Raw genomic sequence first — 17,501 nt, forward strand, 5'->3', positions numbered from 1 at the left:
CCTCTGTAAGCCCCCCACCGCTCCTCCTCTCTCTGCTAATTTAGCTAGGGCTCTTCAGTTAATTTAGTTAAGTTTTAGTTGGGGCAGTAGGTTAATTAGGTTAGGTGTTTTAGGTGTAGTTAAATGAAAAAACAAAATAGATTATATAGGTTTCTTGCATTTTTTTAGTTTAAGCAATTGTTGTTATTTCAATTTTATAGTGCTAGTTAGTTAATTAGAATTAGTATGAAACCTAGGACAGATTTAAAGCAACCGTTGCTATTTAAATTTTTTTTAGTTTAAGCAATTGTTGCTATTTAAAAAGCAGAATTAATATGAACCCTAGTTAAAGCAATTTTTTTATTTTCAAATTTAGGTAGGCTGCATTTAGTTTCAAATATTGTGAAGAAAAATGACTTCTTGCATTTTTCTTCAAGTTCTAAATTTTTCTTCCTTTTATATGCAAATTTGAAGTGGACATGTCATATTTGGAATTTGGACATATCATATTTGGACATGTGATGTTTTGGACATGTCATATTTGGAAAATGATGATTATGTGCAGGGTAAATGATCCGAGTGGCCTATGTTTCACCGGAATATTGATTCATTTCGGTTCCGGTGAATTTCAGGCGCTTGATATGTCCACTTTTTAGCAAAGGTCATGCCGAAATTTTCCGTGAATTTTGGCATTACTTGTGCTAGAAAGTAGGCATATCGAGTGCCGGGATTTGCTGGCAAACGACATTCCGGCAAACCATAGACCTTTTCTATGTCATTTCTCATTTTATTATAGTTTTAGAATTAAATGAGGAGACTTCATCATAGGAAACATGTCGAACAATGAAGAAACCGGGCCTTCTGACCAAGATGCAGACGAGATGGATTATGAGGGTGAATAACATTACCCCAACTTTTTGTCTGCTAAGCACAGTTAAGGTTTGCAGGCCGGCCTCGATGATGGTACTGATGCCAACATCGACACCGACGACGCCGGCACCGATGGCAGCGCCGAGACCGGCGGGGAAAGTACCGTCGGGGAAGATACCGGCGGGGAAGGTACCGACACCGATGCCGCTACCGAAAAGAAGAAGCAGAGGATACGAAAACCTAACAAACTTGGCATCGGATGACTGGTGATCACAAAGATGGCCCCTGGCAAGTTTGAGCCATTAGAGCCGGAAGAACCTCGCAAGTGCTATGGGAACCAAGTAGGATGCATCCTACGGGAATGCGCGAGCATCAATGACGATGACTTAAGGAGTAAAGAACATTTGAGGCAGTTGCTCCTGACGAAGTTGCATAAGAGATTCAAGTTCCCCAACTGGGATGATAGCATAGAACAACCGTGGGATGATCCCAAGATGAAAAAGATTAACAATCATGCCATGGGCATGTTAAGCAATGATTTGGCCTCCTGGAAAGGGAGGGTGAAACGAGCTATTGAGGCTGAGGAACACCTATCCAAGATTCTGGAGGAAAATCCAACACTTACGGAAGAGGAGTTCGAAAATTTCAAGGACACTTGCGCTGTTGAGGCAGCCAAGGCTAAGGCTGTGAAATTCAAGAGCCTTCAGCAAAGGAACAAGGGGAAGCATCGCCTCGGAAGCTGTGGCTACCTTGGCACAAGGCCCATATGGGATAACGAGGACGCAAAACGTGAAGCCGTGGTTCTCCCAGACCCCTTCTTGAAGTTCACCAACCCCTTGGAGTGTGACTTCATCAGGGCCCGCTACAAGTGGGACAAGGAAAAGAAGATTTTTTACATGGACCAGATAACGAGGAAATTGATTATAAATACTGGTAATTATTCTTTTACCACCTTACATTTAGCTCCTGATCAAGTCGACTACACATTCGTAAACAGTTCACGTTCCTTCTGCGGGAGAAGCAGCACAAGCTTGCAGCCGAAAGCCCTACTTCGCTGATGAGGCCCAAGTGGGACACCCCTCTCAACCGGGCCTTGAACGAACTTAAGGGACTCCCTTTGGGCCAGCGGCCGCAATTTGGATGTGTGCACGGCACCGGAGACGGCGCCACGTGGAAGGTGTTTTACAATGAGGGGCTGGAGGCCAAGAAGCAGAAAAAGAAGTTTAGTCAGGTGGACATCGACGAGAAGGTGAAGCTTGCGTTCGAGAAAAAAGCTGCTGAGTACGCGAAAAAAGCAGCCGAGGAGAAAAATGAGTTGCTACAATAGGCAGTCCATGCAGTTGTACATGCCTGTAGAAATGATTTCTCTAATAACTTGATCCCGACTATCATCAACTGGACGAAGGAAAATCCAGACAAGACGGTAGATGATTTCCCCATGCCCAGTTTCGTCGGGAGCAACTCGGTGAACAACGCCACCGCACCATCACCTGCTCACGTAATCGGGCCTGCTTCCGCACCCGCACCCACTCATAGCAGCCTGTCCTTAGTCTCTCGCGCGCTAGGCGGGCCTTCGTCTCTGGCTGAGCTCGACGGCCTCACGGTAATTACATGTCGCACCAACATATATCTAGAATATTCCATTTTCGTTGCCTTTCGGATGTTTTACGCCGCAGACATGTGTTTGCAGGCCGACGAAACCCCGTGCACCGTACTCTACTTGATCAAAGGCCAGAAGATGGACATGGGAAAGGGGGTGATAACGAAGACTTGGAACTCACGTTCCACGGCCAGCCGATGCCCGGTGGGCACTTTAGGGTTACCTTGTCGAGTGTGAAATCGGGGCACGAGGATTTGCCTCCTCTAGTACAACTAGGGGGAGAGGACGACGAGACCCCGTCGCGGATAGGAAGCTGCAAGGGTTGGGTGCTGCTATGGCCGAAGAATCTTCTTCGTCTGGAGCCGGCCGAGAGCACACCAATAACCACACATCAACAAGCAGGTATGGACACCACCACCCCGCTTACGCAATTACCAGTGCCTGTAGTGCCGGGTGAGAGCGGCGGGCGACATGATGAAGGGGGTCCAATAGTGGCTTATGTAACAGCCCCCGTAGAACAAAGAATGGATGATAAGATGGAGGAGGACCCAATGAGGTTCCTCAATACAGGCGCCTATGACGGTGACTTAGATATGATGAGTCAGCCATATGACGACTCAGGCTATCAGCATGCTGATGAGGATTTGGATGATCTGCCCGGGCAGGAACGTCCTAGCAGGGATTGCAAGAAGTCTCTCTTCATGCAATCCTCACAGGACACGCCTAAAGATGCCGCCTCAACACAGGCTCAACTAGTTGGGGGTAGTACAGTGCTTAGCCCGACAACACTGGGGCAGGGCTTAAGGAAGGGTCTGGAAGGTCAGCCCAAGAAAAAAGAGAGGAAGAGACCGGGGAAGATATGATCAGCTGCCTACAAACAAGCCAGAGCACATAGCAGCCAAATGGTGGATTTTGAAGAGCGTGTACCCATCAAAGGTGCGGCCATGTTCCATGTCACGGGGCGAGTCGATGCTATCGTCGAAACCGTTGGAGGCACTATCAGGGGATCTCAGGAGACTGCACGACCATGTGCTGTCGACTGAGAAAAGCCTACTAGCCTCGAAGGAACCAGGATATCCGACATACGTGACTCGTGTGCCTCAGGGGAAGTGCTACGTAGACACACAGCCCGCGGGGGTGTTTTTCCAGCGGTTTGACCATATCTTCGAGATGTTTCTGACAAGGCGGCTCGATTTTACAATCGTCTACCTTTTGTGCCACATATGAGCTCCGTCATGAAGAGAGAAGAAGTCTCGCAAATCCGTGTGGTGGATCCATACTACATGCACGAGTCCTTCTTGAGTCTCGGCGACTTTGAGAGTAAAACTGCTATGGGGTACCACGAAAACTTCATGGTACAGAATAAGGACCAGGAAATTGTCCTCCTGCCTTATCATCCGAAGTAAGTCAGTGCCGGACAATCCTTTTGTACATTTCAATCATTCCTTCTCGCTCATATGGAGAATAATTTGAGGTGTTTTTTCCCGCAGCAACATGCGTCTGTCCTTATCATTATTTACCTGCGAGTCTCTCATGCCGTGTATTTCGACCCTACTAGAAACTACGAGAAGGACTACACCCACATAATGAATATTCTAGATGATGCTCTCCAAGGCTTCAGCTTGAGGGGTGGCCACCTGCAGATCAGAAAACAAAGGAACAAGTAGACGGGTTTCTCGCATAAAACTAACTTCTGCTGCATCCATGTCCCAAAACCAAGCAAGAACGATGGATTCTACCTCCTCCATCTCATGATGGAGTTTAGAACGGATCACCAAAAGCTTCCCATGACAAGCAGAAACAATGATCATATCCGCAAGTGGGTAGAGTCTCATGGAGAAGCGGACTATAAACTTAGAGATGACTTCTTTCGCATCCAGAGGGACATTGCGACGATCATCATGAAAGAAGTTGTTGATGAGAAGGGGATGTTCCACCACGGCCCTATATCGCGAGCTGACGTCCGAACTCTCGTCAGGACCACACGCCGTTCAAGAAGCTAGGGTCCATCCTCGATGATATGGAAGGATGGAACTTCTAGTGATTTACGATGCCGATAATGATGATATGTGTCGGTTGAACTTGTATAGTTTCTGTAGCGATGAAACTTTGTGATTTTCACGGTCCCTGCCGAACTTGTATAACACTACTTTGTTAGTTTGGGTACGATGACCTGCGTACCTCTAGTTAATTAGTTTGCGTACGATGAAAATGCGTTCATTATTTGTATGTTTACTATATGTTGCATCTAGTTGCTAATCCTTTCTTTTTCGTGTTGCTCAAGTATATTTTGTTGCATATATGATTGTACATTCTCTTGATGGAGATGCATCTCTAATAGGTACCTAGATTCTTGATGGCGAAGAAACATTGCTATGTCGTGTACAAAGGAAAGGTTCCGGGAGTGTACGACGAGTGGCCTGAGTGTCAGGCGCAAGTGGAGGGGGTCTCGGGCGCCAGCCATAAAGGCTTCAAAAGCAGAAGCTAGTTACTTGAGGTTCACGCTAGCGCGAGAGATGACTCATAACCGCCGCCTCATGTACTGCATAGTTCCGCTATCACTCATAGTGATAGCTCTTCTCACGTATATCATTGTTTAGATGGATGATGATGTAGTTGCAAGTATTCGAGACTTGTATCGCTATTTTCGAGATGATGACGAGAGACCACTTTGTGTTGGGTGATGATTATGATGATGATATGATTTGATGAGACTATTTGTATGTATGCTATGATTACATTTGTATGTGTATGATATGCTAGAGATTATTGTATAAAGCCCTAAACAAAATTCAGCAGCACAAAATATGGAGCAGAAAAAGAAATTCAGAAACTAATAACACTAGCGCGGGGTATGGCTTTAGCAGCAGTGAGGTCTTAGCAGTAGCGCTCTTTGTACTAGGGCGCTACAGCTATTTGCACCAGCGCGTGTTGGAGACGAACGCTACTGCTATCCGTAGATAGCAGTAGCGCGGGTCAAACCGCGCTACTGATAAGCGTTAGCTGTAGCGCCGTATCAGTAGCGCGGCCCCCCGCACTGCTGCTAAGCATTTGACCCGCGCTGCTGCTAAGCATTTGACCCGCGCTATTGCTAGACTTTTCCCTGATAGTGACGTAGTTTGTTCTAGGGTTCGAATCATTTGGTTTCTGCAATGGAAATCGAAGGGGAAGACCCCTCTTTCATCATTAAAAAAAACTTACTCATGGCTCAACCGCTTGTTGGTTCCATATAAATCTCCTGGGTTTATAGCCGACTTTTTTATTGCAGATTTGAAACACATACCTGAGGGAAAAAAAAACTCTTATATCCCCCCGCGTGCGAAATTCAATTCATTTTGGTTAAGGGTGCTAAGACATCTGCAATCGGCTACGTTTGCTAAATTAGCTAGCAAGATCAAGTTGTTTGGTTTGTTGCAGTAGAGAAGGTGGTCTTTCTGAAATTATATCAGGACGCATTCTTCTCGGTCCTATTTCGCCAGTTGATTCTGACGCCGTGTGTTGCTCTGTCCTGTCTCAGTGACACCTTCTCTGTCAAATCCTCTGTAACCTGTATATACACGTACATATTATTATCCTAAAATTTAAAAAATGCACGCGCACTATTTAAACGAGTCGAGCGGCCGACACGTGGCCGCACGATCTGATGCGTGTCGTCGCGATTCCCACCTGCAGGTGCTGCTTGGTCAGGTAAAGACTCGCTACGCGACAAGCGCTGCTTCTGCTTTTTCCCTGCCTCCTCTCCTTCCCTTCCTCCCCTAGGCGCCGCCCCTCTCCTCCCCTTCCTCCCATGGAGCCGCCCTGCTCCTCCCCTTCCTCCCCAAAGTCTCTGCTGCTGCGGATGGCGGGGACAAGGACGACGAAGTGGCTGCTGTGGAGGTCGGCCTGTGCGGCGCGGCGTCTGTCGAGGCAGGGGCGGTGATTGCAAGGGAAGACGGCGCCGGCGAGGTCTGGGGCCGGCGCTCGGGCGGCTGCGACGAGCTGCCGGAGCAGGGCGGCGGTGGAGTCCAGGAGTGTGGTGCTCTACGGGCTTCTTGTGGGTGCGGGTGCGGCGCCGCGACTAAAACGAGGTGGCTGTGATCTCGTGCTGCTGCGGCTTCTGTTGCTACGAGCTAGTACATCTGTGGGACTTTGAGCGACGGTGAGATGCGTCCTCTTGCTTGTGTGACGGTGGTGCTTCTCGATTCTGTTCTTTGGATCCACAAGTGACCAAAGTTTAGCATTGCACAAGGTTCAGCTTTCTTCTCCTCTTCCCTCCAGGTTACATGGTGTGTAGCTGCTGAAAAATGCGAATGCTTGCTTGGGAAATTGAGGATCAACTGATGCGTAGCTGCTGGACAATGCTAATATGCTTAGCTTCTTGGATTCGGAGACAGCGACGGTCGATCCTGCGTTGCCCCTGTTGTTCACTTGTTCGATTCAATCTGCACGAGCACAGCCTTTTCTATACTGTAACTATGCTCTTCTTTTACATGAAGGACGGAGGAGACATATTTGTCCAGTTGGATACGATCATTAAGAAGTTGCACATACCGCGATTATTTTTGTGGGCATCTATAGTAGTTTTAGTTGTACACATAATTGTTTTTGGTTGGACACAATTATTGGGAAGTTACACACATGATGATCATTTTTATTGACATCTATAACAGTTTTAATTGCACACATATTTGTTCTCAGTTGGATACGATCATTGAGAAGTTGCACGCACAGCGATCATTTTTTGTTGGCATCTATAGTACTTCTAGATATTACGCACATAATTGTTCTCAGTTAGATACGGTAATTCGGAAGTTACACACATGGTGATCATTTTTTATTGGCATTTATAGTAGTTATAGTTGCACACATAGTTGTTTTCAGTTGGACACGATCATTAGAAAGTTGCACACACGGGGGTCATTTTTGATTGGCATCTATAGTAGTTCTAGTTGCACACGTAGTTGTTTTCAGTTGGACGCGGTCATTGAAAAGTTGCACACACGGGGTTCATTTTTGGTTGGCATCTATAGTAATTCTAGTTGGACACATAGTTGTTTTCAGTTGGACACGGTCATTGAAAGTAGTTTGCAGGGGCAATAGAATTAGTTGCACAGAATCTTCTAGGCAGTTGGCTAGGGCAAGAGATAAAGTTGCACATCTCACTAACATGGATTTGTTGAATGGTGAAAAAATGCACATCCATAGACCATGAGGGTGCAGAAAAGTTGTCTACAGATGAGACCCTCAAGATGCACATCTCACTAGTTGGGGTGGGTGGGAAGGGGTACTAGCAATGAAAACTACACATCCACGGGTACGGGGGAAAGTTACACATGCACATCAACCGTTAGCTAGTTGGTTGGGACAGTTTCCGAAGTTGCACATCCACTGCTTGGCAGTTGACCGAGGTAGCAAATAGTAAAAATTGCACTTTCAACTAAAGGAGAAAAGTTGGACATGGATTACTAAGCAAGTGGATGGTGCAGCAGACGAAGTTGCACATCTCACTTGATATTGGGTAGTTTGAGGCAAGGCGTCGTCGTTGAAAACTGCACATCCATGGATAGAGAAAAGGTTGCACATCGACTATTAGGTAGTTGCACATCAACAGCTAGCCAGTTGCACAAAATGGAGATAAAATTGCACAAAAAAAGTTTGTCAAAACATATCCATACGAGATCTTATTTCGAAGAGCACATCGCGAGAATTTCAGTGGTAAAAGTGGATCTTAATTTTAATGTTTGGTTCAAAAGTTATGGCTTTTTAAGAACAAAAAACTAAAAAAGCAAACTAGATTATCAACTTCCTTTTATGTACAAAGGACCATGTACTTTCCTTATACACCCGCCCTCTAAAGCTCTACCTGTAAGACAAATAATTGCTAGTTATAGATTACAGTTTGTCTAATTCACATTTAAATGTTTTCTAAGAATGTTACATCTAAGCTTTCACAAATAACACAGCAACAAGGAACAGAAAAAAAACTAAGACAAAAAAATAGACCATAAACATAGTGGACATCAAGTTAGATGTGACATAACTATGTCACATCTAGATGTGTCCTAAACAAACTCTATAAATTATTAAGGAAGCAAAAAATTTTATTTTAGGCCGGCCACTCGCAAAATGTAACAAGCAGCCGGCCGCTCGCTAAGCCGGTCCTATTATTATATGGCGGCTGCTAGGCGGCAGTCGGATGTACCAATCGAAACAACATCTATCTAGAAAAAGCTAGCGATCAGGTTCCTTGTACGGGTAGCTATCAACCAGATATTTTTTTACGAGGGGAGCTAGTGACCAGATTTGCGTATAGGCTGGTGACCAAGGCGGATGCACGACAAAGTAATTTTTAGTTTTGTGCTTTGACATGATAAACAAATAGGATAAAAAAAATTTAAATGTAAGATATTATCTCGCATCTAGATATGACATAGACGGATCCTATATATAATAATATGGCGGCTGCTAGGCGGCAGTCGGATGTACCAATCGAAACAACATCCGTTCGATGCGTCCTAATTAAAACATTATTAGCCGCAGGATTAAGTCAATGGAAGAAACAGAAATTCGAGTGCGTGGTCTCGCTTCGCTCTCCCCCAGTCACAGCATCGCCGACGCGCGACCATCCTCCATTGCAGGTGGCAGCATCGTTGATGTGCGGCCAGCGTTCGTCGCAGCACCGGCGACCTCCGCAGCGTCGCCGCCGCGGCAGCCCGCACCAACACCGCAGATCTCTGCCTCAAAGCAACACCGGCGGGGCATGGCGGCATCGACGGACGAGGGGACTGTTCCGCGGCATCGCCCGTGGCATGGCAGCATCTTCTCGCAGCATTTGCTAGTACTGGCCACCGTGATCCTCGCGGCAACCATGGTGTCCCAGCACCAATGATGTGGCTTGCAGCGGTGTGCACGGACGACGAGGCTGGTATGCAGCATCGCCGCCAGCGTGGCAGCATCTGAAGCAACGGCGACCTTGCAGCAGACGGTGGGATTGGAACCGACGGCGAGCTCTGAAGCATCGGTCACCTGTCAGCCTTGCAGCTTCAACTCAGCCTGAAGCATCGCCGGGGCCATGGTGATCTCGATCCACGAAGCATGGAGGAAAGAACGAAAAGCGAGGGAGGCGAAGGTCGCAGCACCCACATGGCCCAACTCCCTTGCAACGCATGCTCCACTTGCAGCCCAGCCCAGAAGATACTGAGACAGGACAGGCTTGGATGGGCTCAAGCCTGCCGTCCAAAATCCTCATCAGTGCAGCCCAGCCCAGAAAATACAGGCCCATCTGCTCAGCCCCTGTAAACAAACGCCGGTCTCGAGCGTGCGCTGCCTGCAACACATCTCTAGTTCTCCACGCCTCACCCACCCCCACCCCAGCCGCACCGCAACCCTAGCCGCCGCCGGAGCAGGCCGCGACGCCGTCCACGGAGAGCACGCCGCGAGGACGCCCACGAAGAGCAGCCGCGACGCCGTCGACGGAGCACACAGCCAGGGCGCCACCGACGCCGCCGGAGCCAGCCGCTGGGAACCCACCGGCCGGCCGCGGGGCCCACCGGACGTCCGCGGAGCCCTGCGTCAGGGGCTCGGCAGCCCGGGGCGTGCAGAAGGCAGAGTAGGGCGGGAGCGCGCCGGCTCATCAGGTCCGATTCAGAGCCTATTTTTTCTCCTACCCAACGCTGCTCCTACCTACCATTGTTTTTTTGCAGAATTCCAGTAGCATACTTGGCCTTGCCCAGTTTAGTTCTAGTTACTTTGACAAAATGTCCAGATTTTGGTTCATAGATTGTCATTCAAAACAAAATCCAGTAAATACTACTACATGCTTACAGTAGTAATCTGGGAAATTGTAAGCTTATTTCGACAATATGATTAGGGGATAACAGCTATTTTGCTCAACTGATCCTAATTTTGGTTCAAAATTTGTTGGTTTAAAGAAATTCTAAAAAAACTGTGCATATGACCAGTAGCAATCTGGTAAAGTTTGAGCTTATTTGCACAACAGGGTTAGGAGAAAATTGCTTTTTTTCTTCTAAAAGGCATTTTCTTTCTGGATTCGCCGCTGATACCATTATATCTTGGTCTCCAGCGAGCTTCAGCTTGCACCGATCAACAATGGGAATGGAGTATGATGCTTCATCCACGACGGGGTCCATGTTCCTGCCTTTCCTTGCGATGTTCGGGGCCATCTACCTCCTCGGCTACTTTGTGGTCTTCCGGCGCTGGAGCCTGCAGCAGCGGCCGGACGCGTCCAGCTGCCTCACCTCGCTCTTCCACGGCACGCCGGCAACGCTGCTGGCGCTGCGTGCAGTGCTGTCCAGCTCGAGGGCTGGCGACCTCGCGGCGCCCAACATGCCTGCCGACGACCTCGCCCTCGACTTCAGCACGGCCTACTTCACCGTCGACCTCATCCACTACCTCGTCTTCCTGCCCCACGAGGTGCTCTTCGTGGCGCACCACCTCGCCACGCTCTACGTCTTCGCCACCTGCCGCGCCGCCGTGCGTCGCGGCGCCTACGGGTTGCTCGCCTTGGAGGTGCTCGCCGAGGTCACCAGCCTGGCGCAGAACCTGTGGACGCTGGCCGGCATGCGGCGCGCCGACTCGCCGCTGGCCGCCAGGGCGCACGCCGCGCTGTCGCTCCCGTTCTACGCGGCTTACACGGCCATGAGGGCGGTCCTCGGGCCGGTCTGGTTCGTGCGGATGGTGAAATTCTACGCCGCCGATGGTGGTGTGCCGACGTGGGCGTGGGCGTCGTGGAGCGTGGTGATTGGGTCCGCGATACTGGTGAGCGTGCTGTGGGTGGGCAACCTGTGGTTGGTCTACTTCAGACAAAGGATGGGGAACAACAAGAAGGAACAATGATGGGCTCCTTAATCTTAATTATTTTCTCATAGGGTGTTTGGTTTGCAGAAATGTTAAAAAAATGATGTAAGATTTTAAGATTTCACGTCATAATTCTCATGTGAAAACAAATAAGTTTGCCATGTTGTAGGAGATTTGCCATCCTCTAAAGCGCAAATTGTCATGTTGTAAAAGAAATGACAGAAATTTGCCAAGCTGCACAGAATACTCTTGTGCGTTCGATCAGGATCTGACGGTCCCAAGAGCGTTCACTAGGATTGCTAAAAAAATGGATGTTTATGGTTATTGGTGTACTTGATTTGGGGATTTGTAACCTTAGTTTTAGTACGGTTTGATATAGCCGATCTCAGATAACAGGAGGGGTTTTTTTTTTTTGAAATCTCGGATAACAGGAGTTAGATTTACATGCACTTGAGATGAGTGCCGATTGGCGCGCGAGTGGGAGTGTTGGTCCTTGAGGTTGGCCTGCCAAGCGTGATTTCATAATGGGTTTCCAACAATCCCCAAGTCAACGCATGGTGTAGCTAGAACGACAAAAATCGGCGAACACTCTGGTCGGGAGGTCCTTGGTGAAGATGTCAGCAAAGTGTGATGCCGTTGGTGTTTATATAAATTCAATGTATATTACAGAAAAATTAGTGTGCATTCAGAAAATGATTGTTACATATTAAAGAATTGTTCACCCTGTATTAGATTCGTATTCGTTGACATTTTTTTTATAATTTGAAAACATTTATTTAAATTCATGAACACATTTTTAATCAAAACTCTGTCTTTTTATTAATAATTAATGTGTAAAAAAGGAAGAAATAAAAATAAAACGTCAGTAGCCTACTACTAGAAGCTAACAGGTAAAAAGATGACTATAAAACGCAAAAACAAACAAATCTGTGGTAGCGCTACTTTATTTTCACTGATACATCTGATCGCTAGCTTATCCTCAAAAGAAATTCTGATAGATAGCTTCGAATAATGACATAATTTTGAGAGCCTAGCTTTATCAAAATTCTGATCGCTAGCTTCGTCTATTTTTTTTAGCACTGATCGCTAGCTTTTCTTTCTTTTAGATACCAGTGGCTAGCTTTGTGGTAGCCGGTTGCCTAATAGCACATACGAGCGGTTGAACATATAGGCCAGCCCACCCAGGCGGACATGCGGACGAGCTGGTTTATTTGTTTTGGGCTTTAACAAATCAAAATCAAAAAACAATGAGGAAGTGAGGTGGCGCTACATAATAATTAGATGTGACGTATTATCTCATATCTAGATGTGACATAGTCGGATCCTTTTTTTACATAACTATGTAACGTCTAAGTTTGATGTCATCAGTTTGTTCCTTTCTTTGTTCTTTTTTCTTTTTAAGCTTTTTTTTGCGAGACTTTTTAAGCTTATTATCCAGGGGCTACTGCGAACGTGTTAGCTTACGTACGCTACACTAGCTTCGTTCCGTCGGTGTAGGCTAATCCTCCATTTGTTTTTTTCTTTTTTCGGTTCCATGGCCCGTCCTTTTTCTTCCCAGGAATGTTGTTTCTCATATAAATCGTATATTCGTGCATAGTTTAGAGATACATGAAAACTTTACAATTTTATATGTTCAAGTAACATTTGGAAAAGTGTCCACATGTTTTCGAAATGTTCACCGCGAATTTGAAAAGTTAACACAATGTAATTTAAAACAAATGTTGATAACATCTCCCCCAAAAAAGTTCGTGGCATTTGAAAACTGCTCACACGTTTCAAAAAGTGCATGTGAAACTTTTAAAATAATGTTATAAAGTGTGAAACAATTCCATGTAATTCATAATAAATATGTTTGTGAAATTTTAAAAAATACAATATAAATAAATGTTCGTTAGTATAAAAATGTTTCATATCAATTCAAACAAATTTTCAACGTGTATTTAAAAAATGTTAAACACGTAATGGAAAAAATGTTCAAAACATATATTAGAAAAAATGTTAATCGTGTATTGGAAAAAAACTTCAATGTGTATTATTTTTTTCAGATATATAGAAAAAAATGTAAAACATGCACTCCGGATTTCTGAAAGAGTATTTCTGAAACATGTATTTAAAAAACTACTCCCTCCATTTCAAATTTTTTTGTCTTAGATTAGTCTAGATACGGATGTATCTAATACTAAAACGTGACTTGATACATCCATATTTAAAAAAAAATCTAAGACAAGAATTTTGGGGCGGAGGGAGTATTATTTAAAAATGTTACTCATGTATTTTAAAAATGTTAAACATGTATAAAAGTGTTTAAAAAGAAATTTAAAACACAAACTTGAAACATTATGATTTTTAAAAGGTTCATAATTTTAAGAAAATGTTCATGCTTTAAAAAACTTAAGAAATCATGTTTTGTTAAATGGAGTTACAACTGTCCAATAACCATCCTCCCGCCTCTAATTACAATCTCATTGCGGGAATGGAGTTGTGTCTTGAGGATGGACTTGTACCTGGGACAGAACAAATGGGCCAGTCTCAGTTGCGTATGAATGGTGGACTTGGAACTAGTACAAAAATGGATCGGGCTCTCAGTTGTGTATCAAGGGTGAAGTTGTAACTAGGACAAAATTGGTCCGACCCCCAACTGAGCATCGAGGGTGGACTTCCGACTGAGACAAAAAAAAGTGGGCCCCAATTGCATTTTGGGGGTGTAGTTGGACTTGCAACTAGGGCAAAAATGGGTTGCCCCCCAGTTGCATGTAGAATGTGGACTTGCAACGGGATAATAAAAGGCAGGGGGAGGGGCAAATTGCATATTCGGGGTGAAGTTGCAACTGGAACAAAATTGATCGCGCCCAAAGTTGCATGTCAATGGTGGACTTGCAAATGAGAATAAAATAGGTTGGGCCTAGCTACGTATCGATGGCGTACTTGCAACTAGAACAAAAAGGTGGGGCCTCCAATTGCATGACGAGGGTGAAGTTTCAACCACGGACAAAATGGGTCGCCTCCCTCCCAGTTGTGTATCGAGGGTGGAGTTACAACTGAGACAAAAAAGGGTCGCCCCGACTCACAATTGCGTGTCGAGGGTGGACCTGCAACTACGACAAAAATGGGTCGGGTCTAGTTGCGTCTCGAGGAGGTACTTGTAAGTAGGGAAAAAATGGGCCGGGCCCTCAATTGCGTATTGAGGGTGGAGTAGCAACTGGGGAAAAAGACCCCCCCCCCCTTCCCCAGTTGCATGTCGAGGATTGCTTTGCTTGCATCCAGGACAAAAATTTATGGCCCCTGAGTTACATATAGAGGGCAGACTTGCAATGTCTGATACAAAAAGGGGTCACCCAACTATATCAGATGGTTCCTATGGGTTGCGATGTATCAGCAGGTCGCTCGCCATTGGAGCTCATGCCGTCATGTGGACAGTTGGAGTGGGTGGCGGGGACTGCTACGGGAATGGCAGCTGCTCGCTCGGGGTCAGGCTATTAGGCAAAAGAAAGCGATTGCTCACCCAGCTTAGGCCCCACTCGTCATAAGGGTTCACGGCCATGGCCCACCTGCCATACACGGCCCAAATATCCAAAGAATTGCAGCCCCACACGTCAGTAACTGAGTAGGTAACGGTCAACTTCTTTGACCCGACGGCAAGACTCCGATTGGGCTTATATGAGAATGGGGCGAGTGATGGATGGGTAAAGTGAGAAAAGTTAGATGCCATGATTGAGAAAAGTTAGATGCCATGAGGCGAATCGAGGACAATTAAGCAATCAGGGGCACAAAACAAAAATCCGATGAAATTATATCAGAAATTTAGGGTGCACTCTCTTAATTTTATTTTATTTATTATCAGTTGATTCTGACGTATCACGCTGACGCTTTCTCCGTCAAAACCTCCGTAACCTGTACGTACGTGGTACATATTGTATTCAGCACAAACTCTCACCGGTAACTTCAGGAATTTGCCAGCTCCATTCGTGTACGTGTCTTTGGAAACACCCTGAAGCCTCGTCCTCTGGTTTTGATTTTGAATTCGCGAACTGAAGCCAATCAGATGTGGATCTGTCCCGATCGACCCGAGTAGAGTCCTCCACGCACTTCCATCTGCATCGACAGAATATGCTTAATTACGCTGGTCTCACACGCCCAACACAAAGAATATGCCAAGTCAGGCCAGAGAGCGACGGCTCATCACCTCCGTCTCACCCAAGCCAACCAGAATGACAAATTCACAACACCCTAACCCGTCCAAGCAAGCAACAGAATTCCTACACCCTTCGGTTCTGCTCTGTATCTGTAATTCTATATATCATCCTATCTTCGTCTCGGGCGAGCTTCAGCTGCACCGATCAACGATGGGAATGGAGTATGATGCTTCATCCACGACGGCGTCCTCCATGTTCCCGCCTTTCCTTGCCATGTTCGCGGCGGTCTACCTCCTCGGCTACTTCGTGGTCTTCCGGCGCTGGAGCCCGCAGCAGCGGCCGGACGCGTCCAGCTGCCTCACCTCGCTCCTCCACGGCACGCCGGCGACGCTGCTCGCGCTGCGCGCCGTGCTGTCTAGCCCGGGGGCCGGCGACCTCGCGGCGCCCAACGCGCCTTCCGACGACCTTGTCCTCGACTTCAGCACCGCCTACTTCGTCGTCGACCTCCTCCACTACCTCGTCTTCCTGCCCCACGAGGCCCTCTTCGTGGCGCACCACCTCGCCACGCTCTACGTCTTCGCCACCTGCCGCGCCGCCGTGCGTCGTGGCGCCTACGGGCTGCTCGCGCTGGAGGTGCTCGCCGAGGCCACCAGCGTCGCGCAGAACTTGTGGACGCTGGCCGGCATGCGACGCGCTGACTCCCCGCTGGCCGCCAGGGCGCACGCCGCGCTGTCGCTCCCGTTCTACGCGGCTTACACGGCCATGAGGGCGGTCCTCGGGCCGGTCTGGTTCGTGCGGATGGTGAGATTCTACGCCGCCGGAGCCGGCGACGGTGCTCTGCCGACGTGGGCGTGGGCGTCGTGGAGCGTGGTGATTGGGTCCGCGATACTGGTGAGCGTGCTGTGGGTGGGTAACCTGTGGTTCGCCTACTTCAGACAAAGGATGGGGAGCAGCAAGAAGGAACAATGATGGGCTCCTTAATTTAATGATTTTCTCATAGGGTGTTTGGTTTGCTGAAATGTTAAAAAATTGATGCAAGATTCTAAGATTTCACGTCATAATTCTCATGTGAAAACAGATAAGTTTGCCATGTTGTTGTAGGAGATTTGCCATCCTCTAAAGCGAAAATTGTCATGTTGTAAAAGAAATGACAGAAATTTGCCAAGCTGCACAGAGTACTCTGGTGCGTTCGATCAGGATCTGACGGTCCCAAGAGCGTTCACTAAGATTTCTAAAAAAAATCTGATATTCATGGTTATTGGTGTACTTGATTTGGGGATTTGTAACCTTAGTTTTAGTACGGTTTGATTTAGCCGATCTCGGATAACAGGAGTTAGATTTCCATACACTTGAGTGCCGATCGGCACACGAGTGGGAGTGTCGGCGTGCAACTGCACGGTACACCATGGGAACCGGTCCTTGAGGTTGGCCTACCAAGCGTGATTTCATAATGGGTTTCCAACAGCCCCCACAGTCAACGCATGGTGCTCGCAAATGTTTTAGCTAGAACGACAAAAATCGGCGAACACACTGGTCGGGAGGTCCTCGGTGAAGATGTCAGCAACGTGTGATACCGTTGCACCGGATTGCTAGGCATTTGTATGGCACTCATGTGGTCGCAATAGACGATGGTGGCGCGCGATGGCAGTTTCTTCGAGTTCATTGAGAGAAGGTGTTATGGTGCTTGCGGGCGAGGTATATCCTAGGCACCCACACAGTCTGCGCCTGCGTAGGCCATTAGACCGCCACAGGAGGTACTAGCGGAGGGGGACTCCTCTATGACGCGCTTTGTGTCCAATAGGAGTCCAACGCACGCGGCATACCCTGATTGGGCTGGCCCATTAGTGCAGTAACAGCTTGCCTACTATAGCATTTTGTTTTTTCGGTATTTTCCGAAACACAAAAAAATATTATGAACATTTTTTTAGGAACTAGCACTTTTTTAAATGAGAATATTTTAAAATTATGAACATTCTTAAACACATTTATTTTTAAAATGCAAACAATTTTTGAAAATTGTAAATACTTTTGGAAAAGAGAACATTTTTTGGAAGACATAAATTATTTTTGAATTTATGAGCATTTTTTTAAGACAAAACAAGTATTGAAAATGCACAAAATTT

The 17,501-nt window shown here is 46.8% G+C and overlaps 2 protein-coding genes across 2 annotated transcripts; both read left to right on the forward strand.

Moving 5' to 3' along the window:
* Positions 1–9,748: 9,748 nt before the first annotated feature.
* LOC125523304 (TLC domain-containing protein At5g14285) lies at positions 9,749–11,491 on the forward strand. The gene is made up of 2 exons (XM_048688352.2): positions 9,749–10,065; positions 10,512–11,491. The coding sequence occupies exon 2, from the start codon at positions 10,538–10,540 to the stop codon at positions 11,282–11,284; it is 747 nt and encodes a 248-aa protein (XP_048544309.1). The 5' UTR covers positions 9,749–10,065; positions 10,512–10,537; the 3' UTR covers positions 11,285–11,491.
* Positions 11,492–15,119: 3,628 nt separating this feature from the next.
* LOC125520787 (TLC domain-containing protein At5g14285) lies at positions 15,120–16,543 on the forward strand. The gene has a single exon (XM_048685809.2). It carries the CDS (start codon positions 15,394–15,396, stop codon positions 16,345–16,347), a length of 954 nt encoding a protein of 317 aa, XP_048541766.1. The 5' UTR covers positions 15,120–15,393; the 3' UTR covers positions 16,348–16,543.
* Positions 16,544–17,501: the final 958 nt, after the last annotated feature.

The sequence above is a fragment of the Triticum urartu genome, chromosome 7A (assembly GCF_056163025.1).
Source record: "Triticum urartu cultivar PI428250 chromosome 7A, HENAU_Tu73, whole genome shotgun sequence".
Taxonomy (NCBI): Eukaryota; Viridiplantae; Streptophyta; class Magnoliopsida; order Poales; family Poaceae; genus Triticum; species Triticum urartu.

What these genes read in the sequence shown, in the direction of transcription:
- LOC125523304 (XM_048688352.2), top strand. Translation starts at nt 10,538, where the DNA reads ATGGGAATGGAGTATGATGCTTCATCCACGACGGGGTCCATGTTCCTG.
- LOC125520787 (XM_048685809.2), top strand. Translation starts at nt 15,394, where the DNA reads ATGCCAAGTCAGGCCAGAGAGCGACGGCTCATCACCTCCGTCTCACCC.